Below are 18374 nucleotides of genomic sequence, written 5' to 3'. Positions count from 1 at the left end.
GAAAGGAGCACACCTGGGGAAAGCGGAACCCAGCGAAAATATAAAGGTAATAAAAGCTTAGAAAAAAACACATTCTGAATAAAAATTGCGATCATATATAAATACACCGGAAGGAAAAAGATATATATGAAAACGAACTGGTATTGTGAAGGAGGTGAATAATAGAAACTGTTGGATAAAGTGAGAGAAAAAAATAAATTGATATGAAAATACACTAAAAAGAAAAAAAACCTGGATAACGGAGCATAACAAAGGGGGAAAAATAGAAATAAAAAAACATACGAGATACGGAATGGGAGAGGGAGAGAGGGCTTGGTACCGTGAAAGTAGTGAATAAACAGAGAAAAACTGATTATCTACTGAATGAAAAGTGAAAATCTAGAATAAACGAAATTAATAAACAGAAAAAAAACTGATTATCTACTGAATGAAAAGTGGATATCTAGTACAGGAAAGGAAGTGGATAAATAGAAAATATACTGATTATCTACTGAATGAAAAGTGAAAATCTAGAATAATAAATTAAATGAATAAACAAACAAAAAACTGGTTATCTACTGAATAAAAAGTGGATATCTAGCACAGGAAAGGAAGTGGATAAATAGAAAATATACTGATTATCTACTGAATGAAAAGTGAAAATCTAGAATAATAAACGAAATGAATAAACAGAAAAAAAACTGATTATCTACTGAACGAAAAGTGGATATCTAGTACAGGAAAGGAAGTGGATAAATAGAAAATAAACTGATTATCTACTGAACGAAAAGTGGATATCTAGCACAGGAAAGGAAGTGGATAAAAAAACTGATTATCTACTGAACGAAAAGTGGATATCTAGCACAGGAAAGGAAGTGGATAAAAAAACTGATTATCTACTGAACGAAAAGTGGATATCTAGCACAGGAAAGGAAGTGGATAAAAAAGAACTGATTATCTACTGAACGAAAAGTGGATATCTAGCACAGGAAAGGAAGTGGATAAAAAAACTGATTATCTACTGAACGAAAAGTGGATATCTAGTACAGGAAAGGAAGTGGATAAAAAAAACTGATTATCTACTGAACGAAAAGTGGATATCTAGCACAGGAAAGGAAGTGGATAAAAAAACTGATTATCTACTGAACGAAAAGTGGATATCTAGCACAGGAAAGGAGGTAAATAAACAGAAAAAAATTGATTATCTACTGAATAAAAAGTGGATATTTAGTACAGGAAACGAAGGTGAATAATCGGAAAAGAAGAATATAAAAGAAATTACGATATACAGTTCAGAGGTGCAGTGAACGAAGGTAACAAAGAAACAAAAGAACATCGAAACAGTGAAAAAAAAGTGAAATACCCGAAGCGCAGGACCAAACAAACAGAAGAATAACGAAACTGAAAAAAAGTGAAATAACCGAAGCGCACGACCAAACAAACAGAAGAATAACGAAACAGTGAAAAAAAGTGAAATAACCGAAGCGCACGACCAAAGAAACAAAAGAACAACGAAACAGTGAAAAAAAGTGAAATACCCGAAGCGCAGGACCAAAGAAACAAAAGAACAACGAAACAATGAAAAAAAAGTGAAATACCCGAAGCGCACGACCAAAGAAACAAAAGAACAACGAAACAGTGAAAAAAATTGAAATACCCGAAGCGCAGGACCAAAGAAACAAAAGAACAACGAAACAGTGAAAAAAAGTGAAATACCCGAAGCGCAGGACCAAACAAACAAAAGAACAACGAAACAGTGAAAAAAAAGTGAAATACTCGAAGCGCAGGACCAAAGAAACAAAAGAACAACGAAACAGTGAAAAAAAAGTGAAATACTCGAAGCGCAGGACCAAAGAAACAAGAGAACAACGAAACAGTGAAAAAAAGTGAAATAACCGAAGCGCAGGACCAAAGAAACAAGAGAACAACGAAACAGTGAAAAAAAGTGAAATAACCGAAGCGCAGGACCAAACAAACAAAAGAACAACGAAACAGTGAAAAAAGTGAAGTAATCGAAGCGCAGAAAACGAAATAATAATAATAATAATAAATAAACGCATACAATATACAGTCCAGAAAGTGCAGTGAAAAAAAAGAAAAGAGGAGAACTAAGCGAACAACAGCAAGAACAGGGAGTGGGAGCGAAAGAAGAAAAAAAATGAAAAGTTCTGAAAGCCCGCACACCACATACAACGAACAGGAGAATGAATAACTCAGAGACACAGTAAAGGTGACCAACAGAACAGAGACTCAAAAAAAAATAAAAAAAATAAAAATAAAAGGCGGGCGAAAAAAACAACAACAAAAGATATGTAAACACCCCACCACCAAACAAACAAACAATGGATAAGGAATAAAAAAATGTGAAAATTCAGAATAAATAAGTACGGTGCCGCGGGGGACAGTGAATATAAGAAAATGAATGCCAGTGAGATGGGGCACCACCACCACCGCCGCGTCACGTGTTGCGAGAATAGTTTTTCAACGTGCGAAATCGCGTTCCGGAGAGCCGCTGCAGCCTCCAGGTAGTGCTCGGCTTGGCGGCGAGACGTTCTCCTCTTCCTTTTTCGTCTCCCTCTTTTGTTTTAGCGCGAGGACTAAGCATATTCCAAGTACGGTCGAGAGGATAGGAAGAGAGGACGCCCGGTGAAGATTCTGTCTGCCTCCGATGTCTCCCCCGATGACGAGACTCCTGATTCTCGCCCTTTCTTCCCTCCTGGGTGAGTAGAAGAGAGAGAGAGAGAGAGAGAGAGAGAGAGAGAGAGAGAGAGAGAGAGAGAGAGAGAGAGAGAGAGAGAGAGAGAGAGAGAGAGAGAGAGAGAGAGAGAGAGAGAGAGAGAGAGAGAGCGTATGTGTGAGAAACTCGTCGTAGTATTAAAAAAAGAAAGAGAAAGATAAAAAAAAAGAGCTTGCGCCATCTTATATTTTTCCGGTAATGCTCGAAACTTCGGCCCAGGATGTTGCGTTATCGTTTTGCTCCTCTTGGTGTAATGGGTTTTGAGATTGGTTTTAACACTTAATATATGTTTTCTGGGCTCCTCTTTTCCCTCCACGCTGTTTTTTGGGGTTCTGGTTTGGCGTCGCGTGCTGGGTTGTCGAAGAATAGTAGTAGTAGTAGTAGTAATAGTAGTAGTAGTAGTTGTAGTATTTTCTGGGTTCCTCTTTTCCCTTCGCCCTGGTTTTTGGGATCTGGTTTGGCGTCGCATGCTGGGATGTCGAGGGATTGTAGTAGTAGTAGTAGTAATAGTAGTAGTAGTAGTTGTAGTCAGCAGCAGCAATAGGAGTCTCAGCAGCGGTAGTGGTATCTGTATATGTGGTAGTAGTAGTAGTAGTAGTAGTAGTAGTAGTGATAAAATAAGTAGTATCAAAATGATCGGTATGTCTTTGCAACGGTTCCATTTTACGCCTTTTAGCTGCTGCTGTTTGTGCGTGGTTTGCTGTCTGTGAAGTAGATTGTAATAGGCCTGTTTAAACTCCTCATTCATGCCTTACTTATTCTTTCTTATGCCGTCCTATTTTATCCTTTGTCCATTTCTTCTGAGTCATGCGTCTGGAATAGAAGGATAGGCGCGTTTGCTGTCGTGTCTTCAAGGGCGTCGGTGCTTGGTCGGGGAGGAGGTTGTTGGACGCTTGTTCCGATACCTCCTCCTGACTGTGGCACAGACTGATCAATCTAGCGAAGTTTTAGATAGATTTCCATTCCCTTCTTGCAAGTCTTTGTCTGGAGCTGCACACACATTTACTCTTTGCTTACTATGATGAATTTGGGTACTTTCTTGGTAAGGTTCTATAGATCGTTACAAATCTCGCTGTGTTATGGATATTATTTTGGGGTATTTACTGGGGAACTCGGGTGTGGTTGGGTTGGTATGTTGGTTATGGCAGGGCAAGTAGCAGCAATGGTATCTCCTGTCTTTTTCTGTCTCTCGGGTCTACTAATAGGGCTTGGCAGGGTATGGCAGGGCAGGGCTTGGTGAGGGTCCTGAAATGGAGTTTAAGAAAAGGTTTAAAAAATGGCTTGGAACAGTGCGTAAAAGGATCTTGGAATGGGTCATGACAGAAGTTAGGAAGGGGCCGTGGACTAAGTGTGGGGAAGGGGAGTGAAACAGGGCTTGGTAGGGGTTGGGAGTGGGCTTGAGAAGTAGTTTAAGAAAGGGATTGGGAAACGGCTCAGAACAATGTGGGGAAAGAGCTTGGAATGGGACTTGGCAGGGCTTGGAAAGGGGTTTAGGGTGGAGTGTCAGGAGGGACTTCTTCGGATGCCTTACAGGAGCAGCGAGTAGCGGGCTTTTTTTTATTTCCTTTTTTTGTACCCTTGAGCTGTCTCCTTTGCTGTAAAAAAAAAAAAAAAAAAAAAAATAGGGCATGGCAGGGCCTGGGAAGGGGCTGTGAACTGAGTCTGGAAAGGGACTTGCAACAGGGCTTAGCAGGCATAGGAAAGGGCTTAAAACAGCGTGGGTTGAGACTTAACATAGGGCTTAGGAAAGGGCTTAAGATGGAAATGGTTAAGGGCTTGTAAAGAGACTCGGTAGGATTTACGAAGAGGATTAGGACGGTGTGAATTGGGCCTTGGAGTGGGGCTTAGCAGGGCCTAGGAAAGGGCTTAAAACAGTGTGGGTTGAGACTTAACATAGGGCTTAGGAAGGGGCTTAAGATGGAAATGGTTAAGGGCTTGTAAAGAGACTCGGTAGGATTTACGAAGAGGATTAGGACAGTGTGAATTGGGCCTTGGAGTGGGGCTTAACAGGGCCTAGGAAAGGGCTTAAAACAGTGTGGGTAGAGGCTTAACATAGGGCTTAGGAAGGGGCTTAAGATGGAGTGTGGTTAAGGGCTTATAAAGAGACTCGGCCGGACTTACGAAGAGGATTAGGACAGTGTGAATTGGGCCTTGGAGTGGGGCTTAACAGGGCCTAGGAAAGGGCTTAAAACAGTGTGGGTAGAGGCTTAACATAGGGCTTAGGAAAGGGCTTAAGATGGAGTGTGGGGGAAGGGCTTGTAAGGAGACTAGGCAGGACTTATGAAGGGGCTTAGCAGGGCCTGGGAAAGGGCTTAAAACAGTGTGGGTAGAGGCTTAACATAGGGCTTAGGAAGGGGCTTAAGATGGAGTGTGGTTAAGGACTTGTAAAGAGACTAGGCAGGACTTACGAAGAGGATTAGGACGGTGTGAATTGGGCCTAAAACAGTGTGAATAGGGCTTAGGAAAGGGCTTAAGATGGAGTGTGGGGGAAGGGCTTGTAAGGAGACTAGGCAGGACTTATGAAGGGGCTTAGAACATTGTGGGCCGTATTATTAAACATTTCGCCTCCCAAGAACACATATTTGACAAGGCTTTCATGGGAGTTCGGGACATTTCCAGGAGTAGTTTTATGACCCTGGTGGTAGTCTGACCCTTCTTCTGTACCGTGAACCTAAAGAAACACTCATTAGAGCCCGATTGATCCCCTCTTTGACCTTTAGAAATAGTTGATACGAGAACCGAGTGTGTCTTATAATACCGGCCTGTAAGTTTGGCCTTGGAGTGGGGCTTAGCAGGGCCTGGGAGGAGGTTTGGAGCGGAGTGTGAGGAGGGGCTTGAGGCCGGGTTAGCATGGGAAGTATTTTAATTTCAAAGTTATCGTTGAAAGGTAAACAAATTTCTCTAGAGTAAGAGGCAATAAAGGGTGTACCTGTTTGCCCGCCAGCTCACTAACGGGGGCGCACGCACGCACGCACGCACGCAAACAAACAGCCTCCCGCTCAAGTGTACGTACACATTCATAAACATACACCCAAACACACACACACACACACACACACACACACACACACACACACACACACACACACACACACACACACACACACACACACACACACACACACACACACACACACAATCAGTTTATAATGAATCTATATTCGCTGAATATTCAAACCCGTGTGCAGTCAGTTCGCCTTTAAGTCGATATACACACACTTAAATCAACAAATGACTTTGCAATAACCTGATATCATTCAGTGCCAAGCGGGGCGTAGCGAGCCCAGGCGGGCACCAAAATTAGGTATTTCGAACCCCCTTACCCCGCACCCAACGTACTCCTTCGTCTCCTTGGGAAGTGTACAGCGGCGGGAGGGAGAATGGGAAGGCGGGAAGGAGAATGGGAAGGCGGGAGGGAGAATGGGAAGGCGGGAAGGAGAATGGGAAGGCGGGAAGGAGAATGGGAAGGTGTGAAGGAGAATGGGAAGGGGGGAAGGAGAATGGGAAGAATGGAAGGTGTGAAGGAGAATGGGAAGGGAAGGAGAATGGGAAGGTGTGAAGGAGAATGAAGGAGAATGGAGAATGGAAGGAGTATGTGAAGGAGTATGGGAAGGAGTACTGGAAGGAGTATGGGAAGGAGTATGGGAAGGAGTACTGGAAGGAGTATGGGAAGGAGTACTGGAAGGAGTATGGGAAGGAGTACTGGAAGGAGTATGGGAAGGAGTATGGGAAGGAGTACTGGAAGGAGTATGGGAAGGCGGGAAGGAGAATGGGAAGGTGTGAAGGAGAATGGGAAGGTGTGAAGGAGAATGGGAAGGTGTGAAGGAGAATGGGAAGGTGTGAAGGAGAATGGGAAGGTGTGAAGGAGAATGGGAAGGTGGGAAGGAGAATGGGAAGGTGTGAAGGAGAATGGGAAGGTGTGAAGGAGAATGGGAAGGTGTGAAGGAGAATGGGAAGGTGTGAAGGAGAATGGGAAGGTGTGAAGGAGAATGGGGAGGCGGGATTAATGACGTCTTCAATAATGTATCTTCTGCAAGTCGAGATGATTGATTTTATACCAGCGGGAAGACTTGCTGGGAGTGACATCGCCATGCTCCAAGCTCTTCCTGCATCCCTCCCTGCCTGCCTCTCTCTCTCCCTTCCTCCTCTCCTGCCTCTTTCCCTTCCTCCCTCGCTTGCCTGTCTCCCTCTCTCCGCCCCTCCATTCCCCCCTCCCTCCCTCTGCCTGTCTGCTTGCCTGCCTCTCTCTCTCCCTTCCTCCTCTCCTGCCTCTTTTCCTTCCTCCCTCGCTTGCCTGTCTCCCTCTCTCCCCCCCTCCCTTCCCCCCTCCCTCCCTCTGCCTGTCTGTCCCTTCCTGGCTTGCTTTCCTCCCTGACTCTTTCCCTTCCTCCCCTGCCTCCTCCTGACTCTCCCTCCCTTGTTTTCCTCCCTCCTCTCCTCTTTTATCTCCCTCTCTTGTCTCCCTCTCTCCCTCCCTGGCTTGCTTTCCTCCCTGACTCTTTCCCTTCCTCCCTTACTCCCTCCCTTCTCTCTCTAGCTTCCCTCCCTTCCTGTCTCCCTTCCTCCCTTCCTTTTCTTCCCTCCCTTGCCTTCCCTCCTCCCTCCCTTCTCTCCCTAGTTTCCCTCCCTTCCTCTCTCCCTTCCTCGCTTCCTTTTCTTCCCTCCCTTGCCTTCCCTCCTCCCTCCCTTCTCTCCCTAGCTTCCCTCCCTTCCTCTCTCCCTTCCTTCCTTCCTTTTCTTCCCTCCCTTGCCTACCTTACTCCCTCCTCCCTCCTCCCTTCCTCTCTCCCTTCCTCCCTTCCTTTTCTTCCCTCCCTTGCCTACCTTACTCCCTCCTCCCTCCTCCCTTCCTCTCTCCCTTCCTCCCTTTCCTTCCTTCCCCACCTCCTTTCCTTCTTCCCTCCCTTCCTTGCCTTCGCCCCAGTCTTTCCCCTCCCTTCCTTCCTTCTTCCCTTCCTATCAGCCTTTCCCCTTCTTCCATTCCCTTCTTTGCTTGTTAACTTTTTTTGGGGGGGTGGGACAGGGCGCGGGGAGGGGGAGGAGGGGGGAGGGTACACCGCCACCTGAGCCCCGGGGGAGGTTGGGGAGGCTGCTTCAGGGCTGACACAAACACACACACGCGCGCACCTTCCCATTTCTTCTAGTTCTCATTTCCTCCTTCCTCCTTTTCGTCCTCCATTCCTTGTCTTGCCGCGCCCATTACTCGCCTCTTTCCTCTCCTCCTAACTTCCGTTCTCGCTTTCCTCCTCCTCCTCCTCCTCCTCCTCCTTTTAATTTCAGTGTCCTTCGCCTCATTCTCTTCCTACTTTACTCTGCGTCACATCTTTTAAGTTTTCTCTCACCTTCTCTTTACATTTTGCCTCCAATTTTCATGTTATCAGGTTTTCTCTCCTTCCTTCCTCCTTCTCCTCCTCTTCTTCCACCTCCTCCTCCTCCTTATTCCTCCATCCGTATAGACCTTCTTCCTTTCTCTCGTTTCCTATTCTCCTGTTATCTGGTTTTCTCTCCTTCCTCCTCCTCTTCCTCTTCTTCTTCTTCCTCCTCCTCCTCTTCTTCCTCCTCCTCCTCCTCCTCCTCCTTATTCCTCCATTCGTATAGGCCATCTTCCTTTCTCTCGTTTCCTATTCTCCTGTTATCTGCATTTATCTCCTTCCTCCTCCTCTTCCTCTTCTTCTTCTTCCTCCTCCTCCTCCTCCTCTTCTTCCTCCTCCTCCTCCTCCTCCTTATTCCTCCATCCGGATAGGCCTTCTTCCTTTCTCTCGTTTCCTATTCTCCTGTTATCTGCTTTTCTCTCCTTCCTCCTCCTCTTCCTCTTCTTCTTCTTCCTCCTCCTCCTCCTCCTCCTCTTCTTCCTCCTCCTCCTCCTCCTTATTCCTCCATCCGTATTGGCCTTCTTCCTGTCTCTCCTCTCCTATTCTCCTGTTATCTGCTTTTCTCTCCTTCCTCCTCCTCCTCCTCCTCCTCCTCTCTTCCATGTTTCCTTTCCTCTCTCCTTCCATCGTTATTCTTCCTTCCTCTTATTCCTCCATTCTTATAGGCCTTTTTTTTTCTCTCACAATTTTTTTCGTTTCTCCAATCTAGTCTTTCCTTCCTTCCTTCCTCTTTTTTTTTTCTTATTCTTCTTTTCTCTGTTTTTTATTTCCTTATTTATGTCTTCTTTCCTTCCTTCCTTCCTTCCTCTTCTTGTTTTTTTCTTATTTTCCTTTTTTCTCTATTTTTTTGTTTCTTTTATTTTTGTCTTTCCTTCCTTCCTCTTCTTCCTTACTTCCTTCCTCTTCCTTTCTTCTTTTTCTTCCTTGCTCTCTTTTTCGTTTCTTTATTTTTCTCCTTCCTTCCTTCCTCCCTCTTTCGTTTTTGTCCTGTTCCACTATTTTCCAGGAATCTTTGCTGTCTTGCTTTATTTCATTTTTTAATCCTTTTCTTTTTCGCTTCCAAGTTTTATTCTTTAATTTTGCCTCTCCCATCTTTCCTTTCACGCGTCCTTGTTATCAGGCTCCCATGCTTCAGTCTTTATCTCTATTCCCTGTTTAACCTTCCACGAATTCTAACTTTCATTATATTTTTTTTATTTTGGTTCTCTTATTTTGCACCTTCTTCCCTTCTCTCCTCTCCTCTCTCATTACTTCCATTTCCTTCCTCCCATCTTCCTCCCTCTTCATCCATCCTTCTATTATGCTTCTCCTTCATTCCCTTCCTTTATCTTTCCCCTTATTTCACCGTCCACGAAATTCTAACTTTAATTTAATTTTTTCGTCTATTCTTCTCATTTCTTCTCATTTTTTCCTCCTTCCCTCCTTCCCGTTCTCCTTCCCGCCTTCCCATTCTCCTTCCCGCCTTCCCATTCTCCTTCCCGCCTTCCCATTCTCCCTCCCGCCTTCCCATTCTCCCTCCCGCCTTCCCATTCTCCTTCCCGCCTTCCCATTTTCCCTCCCGCCTTCCCATTTTCCCTCCCGCCTTCCCATTTTCCTTCCCGGCTTCCCATTCTCCTTCCCGCCTTCCCATTTTCCTTCCCGCCTTCCCATTCTTCTTCCCGCCTTCCCGTTCTCCTTCCCGCCTTCCCATTCTCCTTCCCGCCTTCCCATTCTCCCTCCCACCTTCCCATTCTCCTTCCCGCCTTCCCATTCTCCCTCCCGCCTTCCCATTCTCCTTCCCGCCTTCCCGTTCTCCTTCCCGCCTTCCCATTCTTCTTCCCGCCTTCCCGTTCTCCTTCCCGCCTTCCCATTCTCCTTCCCGCCTTCCCATTCTCCCTCCCGCCTTCCCATTCTCCTTCCCGCCTTCCCATTCTCCTTCCCGCCTTCCCATTCTCCTTCCCGCCTTCCCATTCTCCTTCCCGCCTTCCCATTTATCTCCCGCCTTCCCATTCTCCTTCCCGGCTTCCCATTCTTCCTCCCACCTTCCCATTCTCCCTCCCATCTTCCCGTTCTCCCTCCCATCTTCCCGTTCTCTCTCCCATCTTCCCGTTTTTTTTCTTCCTCCCGCCTTCTCATTCTCTCTCCCACCTTCCCATTCTCCTTCCCGCCTTCCCATTCTCCCTCCCATCTTCCCATTCTCTCTCTCCCACCTTCCCCTTCTCCTTCCCGCCTTCCCATTCTCCCTCCAACCTTCTCGTTCTCCCTCCCATCTTCCCGTTCTCTCTCCATCTTCTCTCTCCCACCTTCCCATTCTCCTTCCCGCCTTCCCATTCTCCCTCCCGCCTTCCCATTCTCCCTCCCGCCTTCCCATTCTCCCTCCCAGCTTCCCATTCTCCCTCCCATCTTCCCGTTCTCTCTCCCATCTTCCCGTTTTTTTCTTCCTCCCGCCTTCTCATTCTCTCTCCCACCTTTCCATTCTCCTTCCCGCCTTCCTATTCTCCCTCCCATCTTCCCATTCTCCCTCCCATCTTCCCATTCTCTCTCTCCCACCTTCCCGTTCTCCTTCCCGCCTTCCCGTTCTCTCTCCCATCTTCCCGTTTTCTTTCTTCCTCCTCTCGCGTCCTCTCCCAAGCATTTAATTTCGTCCCTCCCATCTCTCTCTTCGTTCATCCTCCTTACTGTGTGCTCTCCTTTCCTTTCCTTTCTCTTTTTCATTATTTCGCTTTCAGGAATTCTAAGGTTGCTGTATATTTCGTCTTTTTGTTATTTTCTTTCTTTCCTTTTATTTTCCTTGTTTATGCTTTTCCATTTCTTTATCTTTTTCTTTATTTAACCTTCCACGTATTTTAACTTTTATTGCTTCGTCTATTTCTTGTCTCCTTTCTTTATTTCTTACGTCATTTCTTTGATTTCCTTCCTTATTTCTCTGTTTCTTTGTCCCTTTTATCATGTTCTCCTCCTCCTTTCTTTTCTCCTTTATTCTACTTCAGTTTAATTTACTTTTCGTTACTTATATTCTCTTCCTCTCCTGCTTCCATTCTCCCTTCGTTCTTTAATTTCCTTGCTCTCGTCTCTAAGTCAATTTGTCCTTCTTATAATTACAAACTTTATCTTTTTTCCTTATTCCACCTTCATAGAATCTTAGCTTTTTTTTCTTCATCTATTTCTTGTCTCTCTGCTTTATTTATCACGTCATTTCTTTGATTTCCTTCCTTATTTCTCTATTTCTTCGTCCCTTTTATTAAGTCTCCTCCTTCTCCTTTCTTTTCTCCTTTATTCTACTTCAGTTTGATTTCTGTCTTTCGTTACTTATATTCTCTTCCTCTCCTGCTTCCATTCTCCCTTCGTTCTTTAATTTCCTTGCTCTCGTCTCTCAGCTAACTTGTCTTCCTTATTCTACTGTCATTTCCTCCTTTAATCTTTTCCATCATTATACTCCTCATTGTCATCTTCTTCCTTGCTCCTGAATTCTACACTCTTAATTTCCTTCTTTTCTCCCATTCTCCCTCCGTTCTTTAATTTCCTTGCTCTCGTCTCTCAGCTAACTTGTCCTTCTAATTCTACTGTCATTTCCTCCTTTAATCTTTTCCATCATTATAATTCTCATTGTCATCTTCTTCCTTCCTGCCTCCTGCCTTCTACACTCTTAATTTCCTTCTTTTCTTTCATTTTCTCTGCGTTCTTTAATTTCCTTGCTCTCGTATCTCAGCTAACTTGTCCTTCTAATTCTACTGTCATTTCCTCCTTTAATCTTTTCCATCATTATAATTCTCATTGTCATTTTCTTCCTTGCTCCTGCCTTCTACACTCTTGATTTCCTTCTTTCCTCCCATTCTCCCTCCGTTCTTTAATTTCCTTGCTCTCGTCTCTCAGCTAACTTGTCCTTCTATTTCTACTGTCATTTCCTCCCTTAATCTTTTCCATCATTATACTCCTCATTGTCATCTTCTTCCTTCCTCCTGCCTTCTACACTCTTAATTTCCTTCTTTCCTTCCATTTCCGCTCTTTCAATCTTCCTTCGCCTTTTCGTACTTTCCAGCCCTTTCCTTCAGTTAACCCTTCAATGAGTCTTCACCTCCATTCTTTCCCTTCGTCTTGGGTATATTTTCCTCTTACCGTTTTCCCCGTCACCCTAATTTCACCTCTCTGCTCATTCGTCCTTATTATCAGACTCTCTTTTTTCCTTCTCTTCGCCTGTTACATTATTTGACCTTCGAGGAATTTCAGCTTTTATCCTTTCTTCCATATGTTTTATTTCTCCCTCCCGCCTTCCCGTTCTCCCTCCCGCCTTCCCATTCTCCCTCCCGCCTTCCCATTCTCCCTCCCGCCTTCCCATTCTCCCTCCCGCCTTCCCATTCTCCCTCCCGCCTTCCCATTCTCCCTCCCGCCTTCCCATTCTCCCTCCCGCCTTCCCATTCTCCCTCCCGCCTTCCCATTCTCCCTCCCGCCTTCCCGTTCTCCCTCCCGCCTTCCCATTCTCCCTCCCACCTTCCCATTCTCCCCGCCTTCCCATTCTCCTCCATCCATTCTCCTTCCCACCTTCCCATTCTCCCTCCCTTCCCATTCTCCTCCACCTTCCCATTCTCTCCTCCCCCCTTCCCATTCTCCCTCCCACCTACCCATTCTCCCTCCTGGCTTCCCATTCTCCCTCCCGGCTTCCCATTCTCCCTCCCGGCTTCCCATTCTCCCTCCCGCCTTCCCATTCTCCCTCCCGCCTTCCCATTCTCCCTCCCGCCTTCCCATTCTCCTTCCCTTCCCATTCTCCCTCCCTTCCCATTCTCTCCTCACCTTCCCATTCTCCCTCCCTTCCCATTCTCCTCCCTTCCTTCCCATTCTCCTTCCCACCTTCCCATTCTCCTTCCCCCCTTCCCATTCTCCTTCCCACCTTCCCATTCTCCTTCACACCTTCCCATTCTCCTTCACACCTTCCCATTCTCCCTCCCGCCTTCCCATTCTCCCTCCCACCTTCCCATTCTCCCTCCCACCTTCCCATTCTCCCTCCTGGCTTCCCATTCTCCCTCCACCTTCCCATTCTCCTTCCACCTTTCCCATTCTCCTTCCCACCTTCCCATTCTCCTTCCCACCTTCCCATTCTCCTTCACACCTTCCCATTCTCCTTCACACCTTCCCATTCTCCTTCACACCTTCCCATTCTCCCTCCCACCTTCCCATTCTCCTTCACACCTTCCCATTCTCCTTCCCACCTTCCCATTCTCCTTCACACCTTCCCATTCTCCTTCACACCTTCCCATTCTCCCTCCCACCTTCCCATTCTCCCTCCCACCTTCCCATTCTCCCTCCCACCTTCCCATTCTCCCTCCCACCTTCCCATTCTCCTTCACACCTTCCCATTCTCCTTCCCACCTTCCCATTCTCCTTCCCACCTTCCCATTCTCCTTCACACCTTCCCATTCTCCTTCACACCTTCCCATTCTCCTTCCCACCTTCCCATTCTCCTTCACACCTTCCCATTCTCCCTCCCACCTTCCCATTCTCCTTCACACCTTCCCATTCTCCCTCCCACCTTCCCATTCTCCTTCACACCTTCCCATTCTCCTTCACACCTTCCCATTCTCCTTCCCACCTTCCCATTCTCCTTCCCGCCTTCCCATTCTCCCTCCCACCTTCCCATTCTCCCTCCCACCTTCCCATTCTCCTTCACACCTTCCCATTCTCCTTCCCACCTTCCCATTCTCCTTCACACCTTCCCATTCTCCTTCACACCTTCCCATTCTCCTTCCCACCTTCCCATTCTCCTTCACACCTTCCCATTCTCCTTCACACCTTCCCATTCTCCTTCCCACCTTCCCATTCTCCTTCACACCTTCCCATTCTCCCTCCCACCTTCCCATTCTCCCTCCCGCCTTCCCATTCTCCCTCCCGCCTTCCCATTCTCCCTCCCACCTTCCCATTCTCCCTCCCACCTTCCCATTCTCCCTCCCACCTTCCCATTCTCCTTCACACCTTCCCATTCTCCTTCACACCTTCCCATTCTCCTTCCCACCTTCCCATTCTCCTTCACACCTTCCCATTCTCCTTCCCACCTTCCCATTCTCCTTCCCACCTTCCCATTCTCCTTCCCACCTTCCCATTCTCCTTCCCACCTTCCCATTCTCCTTCACCCCTTCCCCGTCTCCTTCCACCTTCCCATTCTCCTTCCACCCCATTCTCTTTCACCTTCCCATTTTCTCTTCCACCTTCCCATTCTCCTTCCCACCTTCCATTCTCCTTCCACCTTCCCATTTTCTCTTTCACCTTCCCGTTTTCTTTCTCTTCCACCTTCCCATTTTCTCTTCCACCTTCCCATTTTCTCTTTCACCTTCCCGTTTTCTTTCTCTTCCACCTTCCCATTTTCTCTTTCACCTTCCCATTCTCCTTCACACCTTCCCATTCTCCTTCCCGCCTTCCCATTCTCCTTCACAACTTCCCATTCTCCTTCACACCTTCCCATTCTCCCTCCCACCTTCCCATTCTCCTTCACACCTTCCCAATCTCCTTCCCATTCTCACCTTCCCATTCTCCTTCACACCTTCTCCTTTTCCATTCTCCTTCCCTTCCCATTCTCCTTCCCACCTTCCCATTCTCCTACCTTCCCATTCTCCTTCCCACCTTCCCATTCCTTCCCACCTTCCCATTCTCCTTCCACCTTCCATTCTCCTTCCACCTTCCAATTCTCCTTCTTACCTTCCCATTCTCCTCCCACCTTCCCATTCTCCTTCACACCTTCCCATTCTCCTTCACACCTTCCCATTCTCCCTTCCATATTCCCATTCTCCCACCTTCCCATTCTCCTTCCACCTTCCATTCTCCTTCCTTCCCATTCTCCTTCACCTTCCCATTCTCCTTCACACCTTCCCATTCTCCTTCCCACCTTCCCATTCTCCTTCCCACCTTCCAATTCTCCTTCACCTTCCCATTCTCCTTCACCTTCCCATTCTCCTTCCCATTCTCCTTCCACCTTCTCCTTCCCCACCTTCCCATTCTCCTTCCCACCTTCCCATTCTCCTTCACACCTTCCCATTCTCCTTCACACCTTCCCATTCTCCTTCACACCTTCCCATTATCCTAACCACCTTCCCATTATCCTACCCACCGTCCAATTCTCCTTCACACCTTCCCATTCTCCTTCCACCTTCCCATTCTCCTTCCACCTTCCCATTCTCCTTCACACCTTCCCATTCTCCTACACCCCTTCCCATTCTCCTTCCCCCCTGCCCATTCTCCTTCCCACCTTCCCATTCTCCTTCCCGCCTTCCCATTCTCCTTCACCTTCCCATTCTCCCTTCCACCTTCCATTCTCCTTCACCTTCCCATTCTCCTTCCCACCTTCCCATTCTCCTCCCACCTTCCCATTCTCCTCCACCTTCCCATTCTCCTTCCACCTTCCCATTCTCCTCCCACCTTCCCATTCTCCTTCACCTTCCCATTCTCCTTCCATTCTCCTTCACCTTCCCATTCTCCTTCCACCTTCCCATTCTCCTTCCCACCTTCCATTCTCCTTCCCTTCCCATTCTCCTTCACCTTCCCATTCTCCTTCCACCTTCCCATTCTCCCTCCACCTTCCCATTCTCCTTCACCTTCCCATTCTCCTCCCACCTTCCCATTCTCCTCCACCTTCCCATTCTCCTTCCACCTTCCCATTCTCCTTCCACCTTCCCATTCTCCTCCACCTTCCCATTCTCCTCCCACCTTCCCATTCTCCTTCCACCTTCCCATTCTCCTCACCTTCCCATTCTCCCTCCCACCTTCCCATTCTCCTTCACACCTTCCCATTCTCCTTCCCATTCTCCTCCCACCTTCCCATTCTCCTTCCACCTTCCCATTCTCCTTCACCTTCCCATTCTCCTCCACCTTCTCATTCTCCTTCACACCTTCCCATTCTCCTTCACACCTTCCCATTCTCCCTCCCACCTTCCCATTCTCCTTCACACCTTCCCATTCTCATTCACACCTTCCCAATCTCCTTCCACCTTCCCATTCTCCCCCACCTTCCCATTCTCCTTCCCACCTTCCCATTCTCCTTCCCACCTTCCCATTCTCCTTCCCACCTTCCCATTCTCCTTCCCACCTTCCCATTCTCCTTCACACCTTCCCATTCTCCTTCCCACCTTCCCATTCTCCTTCACACCTTCCCATTCTCCTTCACACCTTCCCATTCTCCTTCCAACCTTCCCTTCCACCTTCCCATTCTCCTCACCTTCCCATTCTCCTTCCACCTTCCCATTCTCCTTCCCACCTTCCCATTCTCCTTCACCTTCCCATTCTCCCTCCACCTTCCCATTCTCCTCCACCTTCCCATTCTCCTTCCCACCTTCCCATTCTCCTTCACACCTTCCCATTCTCCTTCCCACCTTCCCATTCTCCTTCCCCCCTTCCCATTCTCCTTCACACCTTCCCATTCTCCTTCCCCCCTTCCCATTCTCCTTCCCACCTTCCCATTCTCCTTCACCTTCCCATTCTCCGTCCCTCCTTACCATTCTCCTTCACACCTTCCCATTCTCCTTCCCACCTTCCCATTCTCCTTCACACCTTCCCATTCTCCTTCCCACCATCCCATTCTCCTTCCCCCCTTCCCATTCTCCTTCCCCATTCTCCTTCACCTTCCCATTCTCCTTCCACCTTCCCATTCTCCTTCTCACCTTCACATTCTCCTTCACACCTTCCCATTCTCCTTCACACCTTCCCATTCTCCTTCACACCTTCCCATTATCCTTCACCTTCCATTCTCCTTCCTTCCATTCTCCTTCCCGCCTTCCCATTCTCCTTCCTTCCCATTCTCCCCACCTTCCCGTTCTCCTTCCCACCTTCCCATTCTCCTTCACACCTTCCCATTCTCCTTCACACCTTCCCATTCTCCTTCCACCTTCCCATTCTCCTTCCCACCTTCCCATTCTCCTTCACCTTCCATTCTCCTCACACCTTCCCATTCTCCTTCACACCTTCCCATTCTCCTTCACACCTTCCCATTCTCCTTCACACCTTCCCATTCTCCTTCACACCTTCCCATTCTCCTTCACACCTTCCCATTCTCCTTCCCACCTTCCCATTCTCCTTCACACCTTCCCATTCTCCTTCACACCTTCCCATTCTCCTTCACACCTTCCCATTCTCCTTCACACCTTCCCATTCTCCTTCACACCTTCCCATTCTCCTTCACACCTTCCCATTCTCCTTCACCTTCCCATTCTCCTTCACACCTTCCCATTCTCCTTCACCTTCCTTCTCCTTCACCTTCCCATTCTCCTTCCACCTTCCCATTCTCCTTCACCTTCCATTCTCCTTCCCCCTTCCCATTCTCCTTCACACCTTCCCATTCTCCTTCACCTTCCCATTCTCCTTCACCTTCCCATTCTCCTTCACCTTCCCATTCTCCTTCACACCTTCCCATTCTCCTTCACCTTCCCATTCCCCTTCGCCTTCCCACCGTCCCATTCTCCTTCACACCTTCCCAGTCTCCTTCTCACCTTCCCATTCTCCTTCCCACCTTCCCATTCTCCTTCACACCTTCCCATTCTCCTTCCCACCTTCCCATTCTCCTTCACACCTTACCAATCTCCTTCACCTTCCCATTCTCCTTCACCTTCCCATTCTCCTTCCATTCTCCTTCACCTTCCCATTCTCCTTCACCTTCCCATTCTCCTTCCACCTTCCCATTCTCCTTCCCACCTTCCCATTCTCCTTCACCTTCCCATTCTCCTTCACACCTTCCATTCCCATTCTCCTTCACCTTCCCATTCTCCTTCACCTTCCCATTCTCCTTCCATCTTCATTCTCCTTCCCACCTTCCCATTCTCCTTCACACCTTCCCATTCTCCTTCCCACCTTCCCATTCTCCTTCCCGCCTTCCCATTCTCCTTCACACCTTCCCATTCTCCTTCAACCTTCCCATTCTCCTTCCCACCTTCCCATTCTCCTTCCTTCATTCTCCTTCCACCTTCTCTTCTCCTCCTTCTCATTTCCCTGTCTCTCCTTCCCGGATTCTCTTAGAGCCCTTTCTCCTTCTCACCTTCCCATTCTCTGTCTCCTTCTCTCTCCCCCTTGTCTTTCTCTCTTCCCTCTGTCTCCTATTTCTCTGTTTTCCCTTTCGTAGTGCTTTGTCTCCTTCTCTCCCTCTGTCTTTCTCTGTCTCTGTTTCTCTCTGTCTTTGTCTGTCTCTGTTTCTCTCTGTCTTTCTCTGTCTCTGTTTCTCTCTGTCTTTGTCTGTCTCTGTTTCTCTTTGTCTTTCTCTGTCTCTGTTTCTCTCTGTCTTTCTCTGTCTCTGTTTCTCTCTGTCTTTCTCTGTCTCTGTTTCTCTCTGTCTTTGTCTC

General features: G+C 47.6%; 1 protein-coding gene across 2 annotated transcripts in view; it reads left to right on the top strand.

Annotated features, from left to right (window-relative positions):
* The first annotated feature begins 1848 nt into the window (after positions 1–1848).
* LOC126981305 (nephrin-like) overlaps positions 1849–18374 on the top strand; it is a 167864-nt gene continuing 151338 nt past the window's right edge. Inside the window, exon 1 of one of the 2 annotated variants that reach the window (XM_050832235.1) lies at positions 1849–2699. In XM_050832235.1, coding sequence (XP_050688192.1) covers positions 2648–2699 — 52 coding nt within the window. In that variant the 5' untranslated portion in view covers positions 1849–2647. The remainder of the gene's footprint in view (positions 2700–18374) is intronic. The other variant, XM_050832234.1, reaches the window with a different exon arrangement.

Source organism: Eriocheir sinensis, chromosome 47 (assembly GCF_024679095.1).
Source record: "Eriocheir sinensis breed Jianghai 21 chromosome 47, ASM2467909v1, whole genome shotgun sequence".
NCBI classification, from domain to species: Eukaryota; Metazoa; Arthropoda; class Malacostraca; order Decapoda; family Varunidae; genus Eriocheir; species Eriocheir sinensis.
This window is presented reverse-complemented; position numbering and strand designations above follow the sequence as displayed.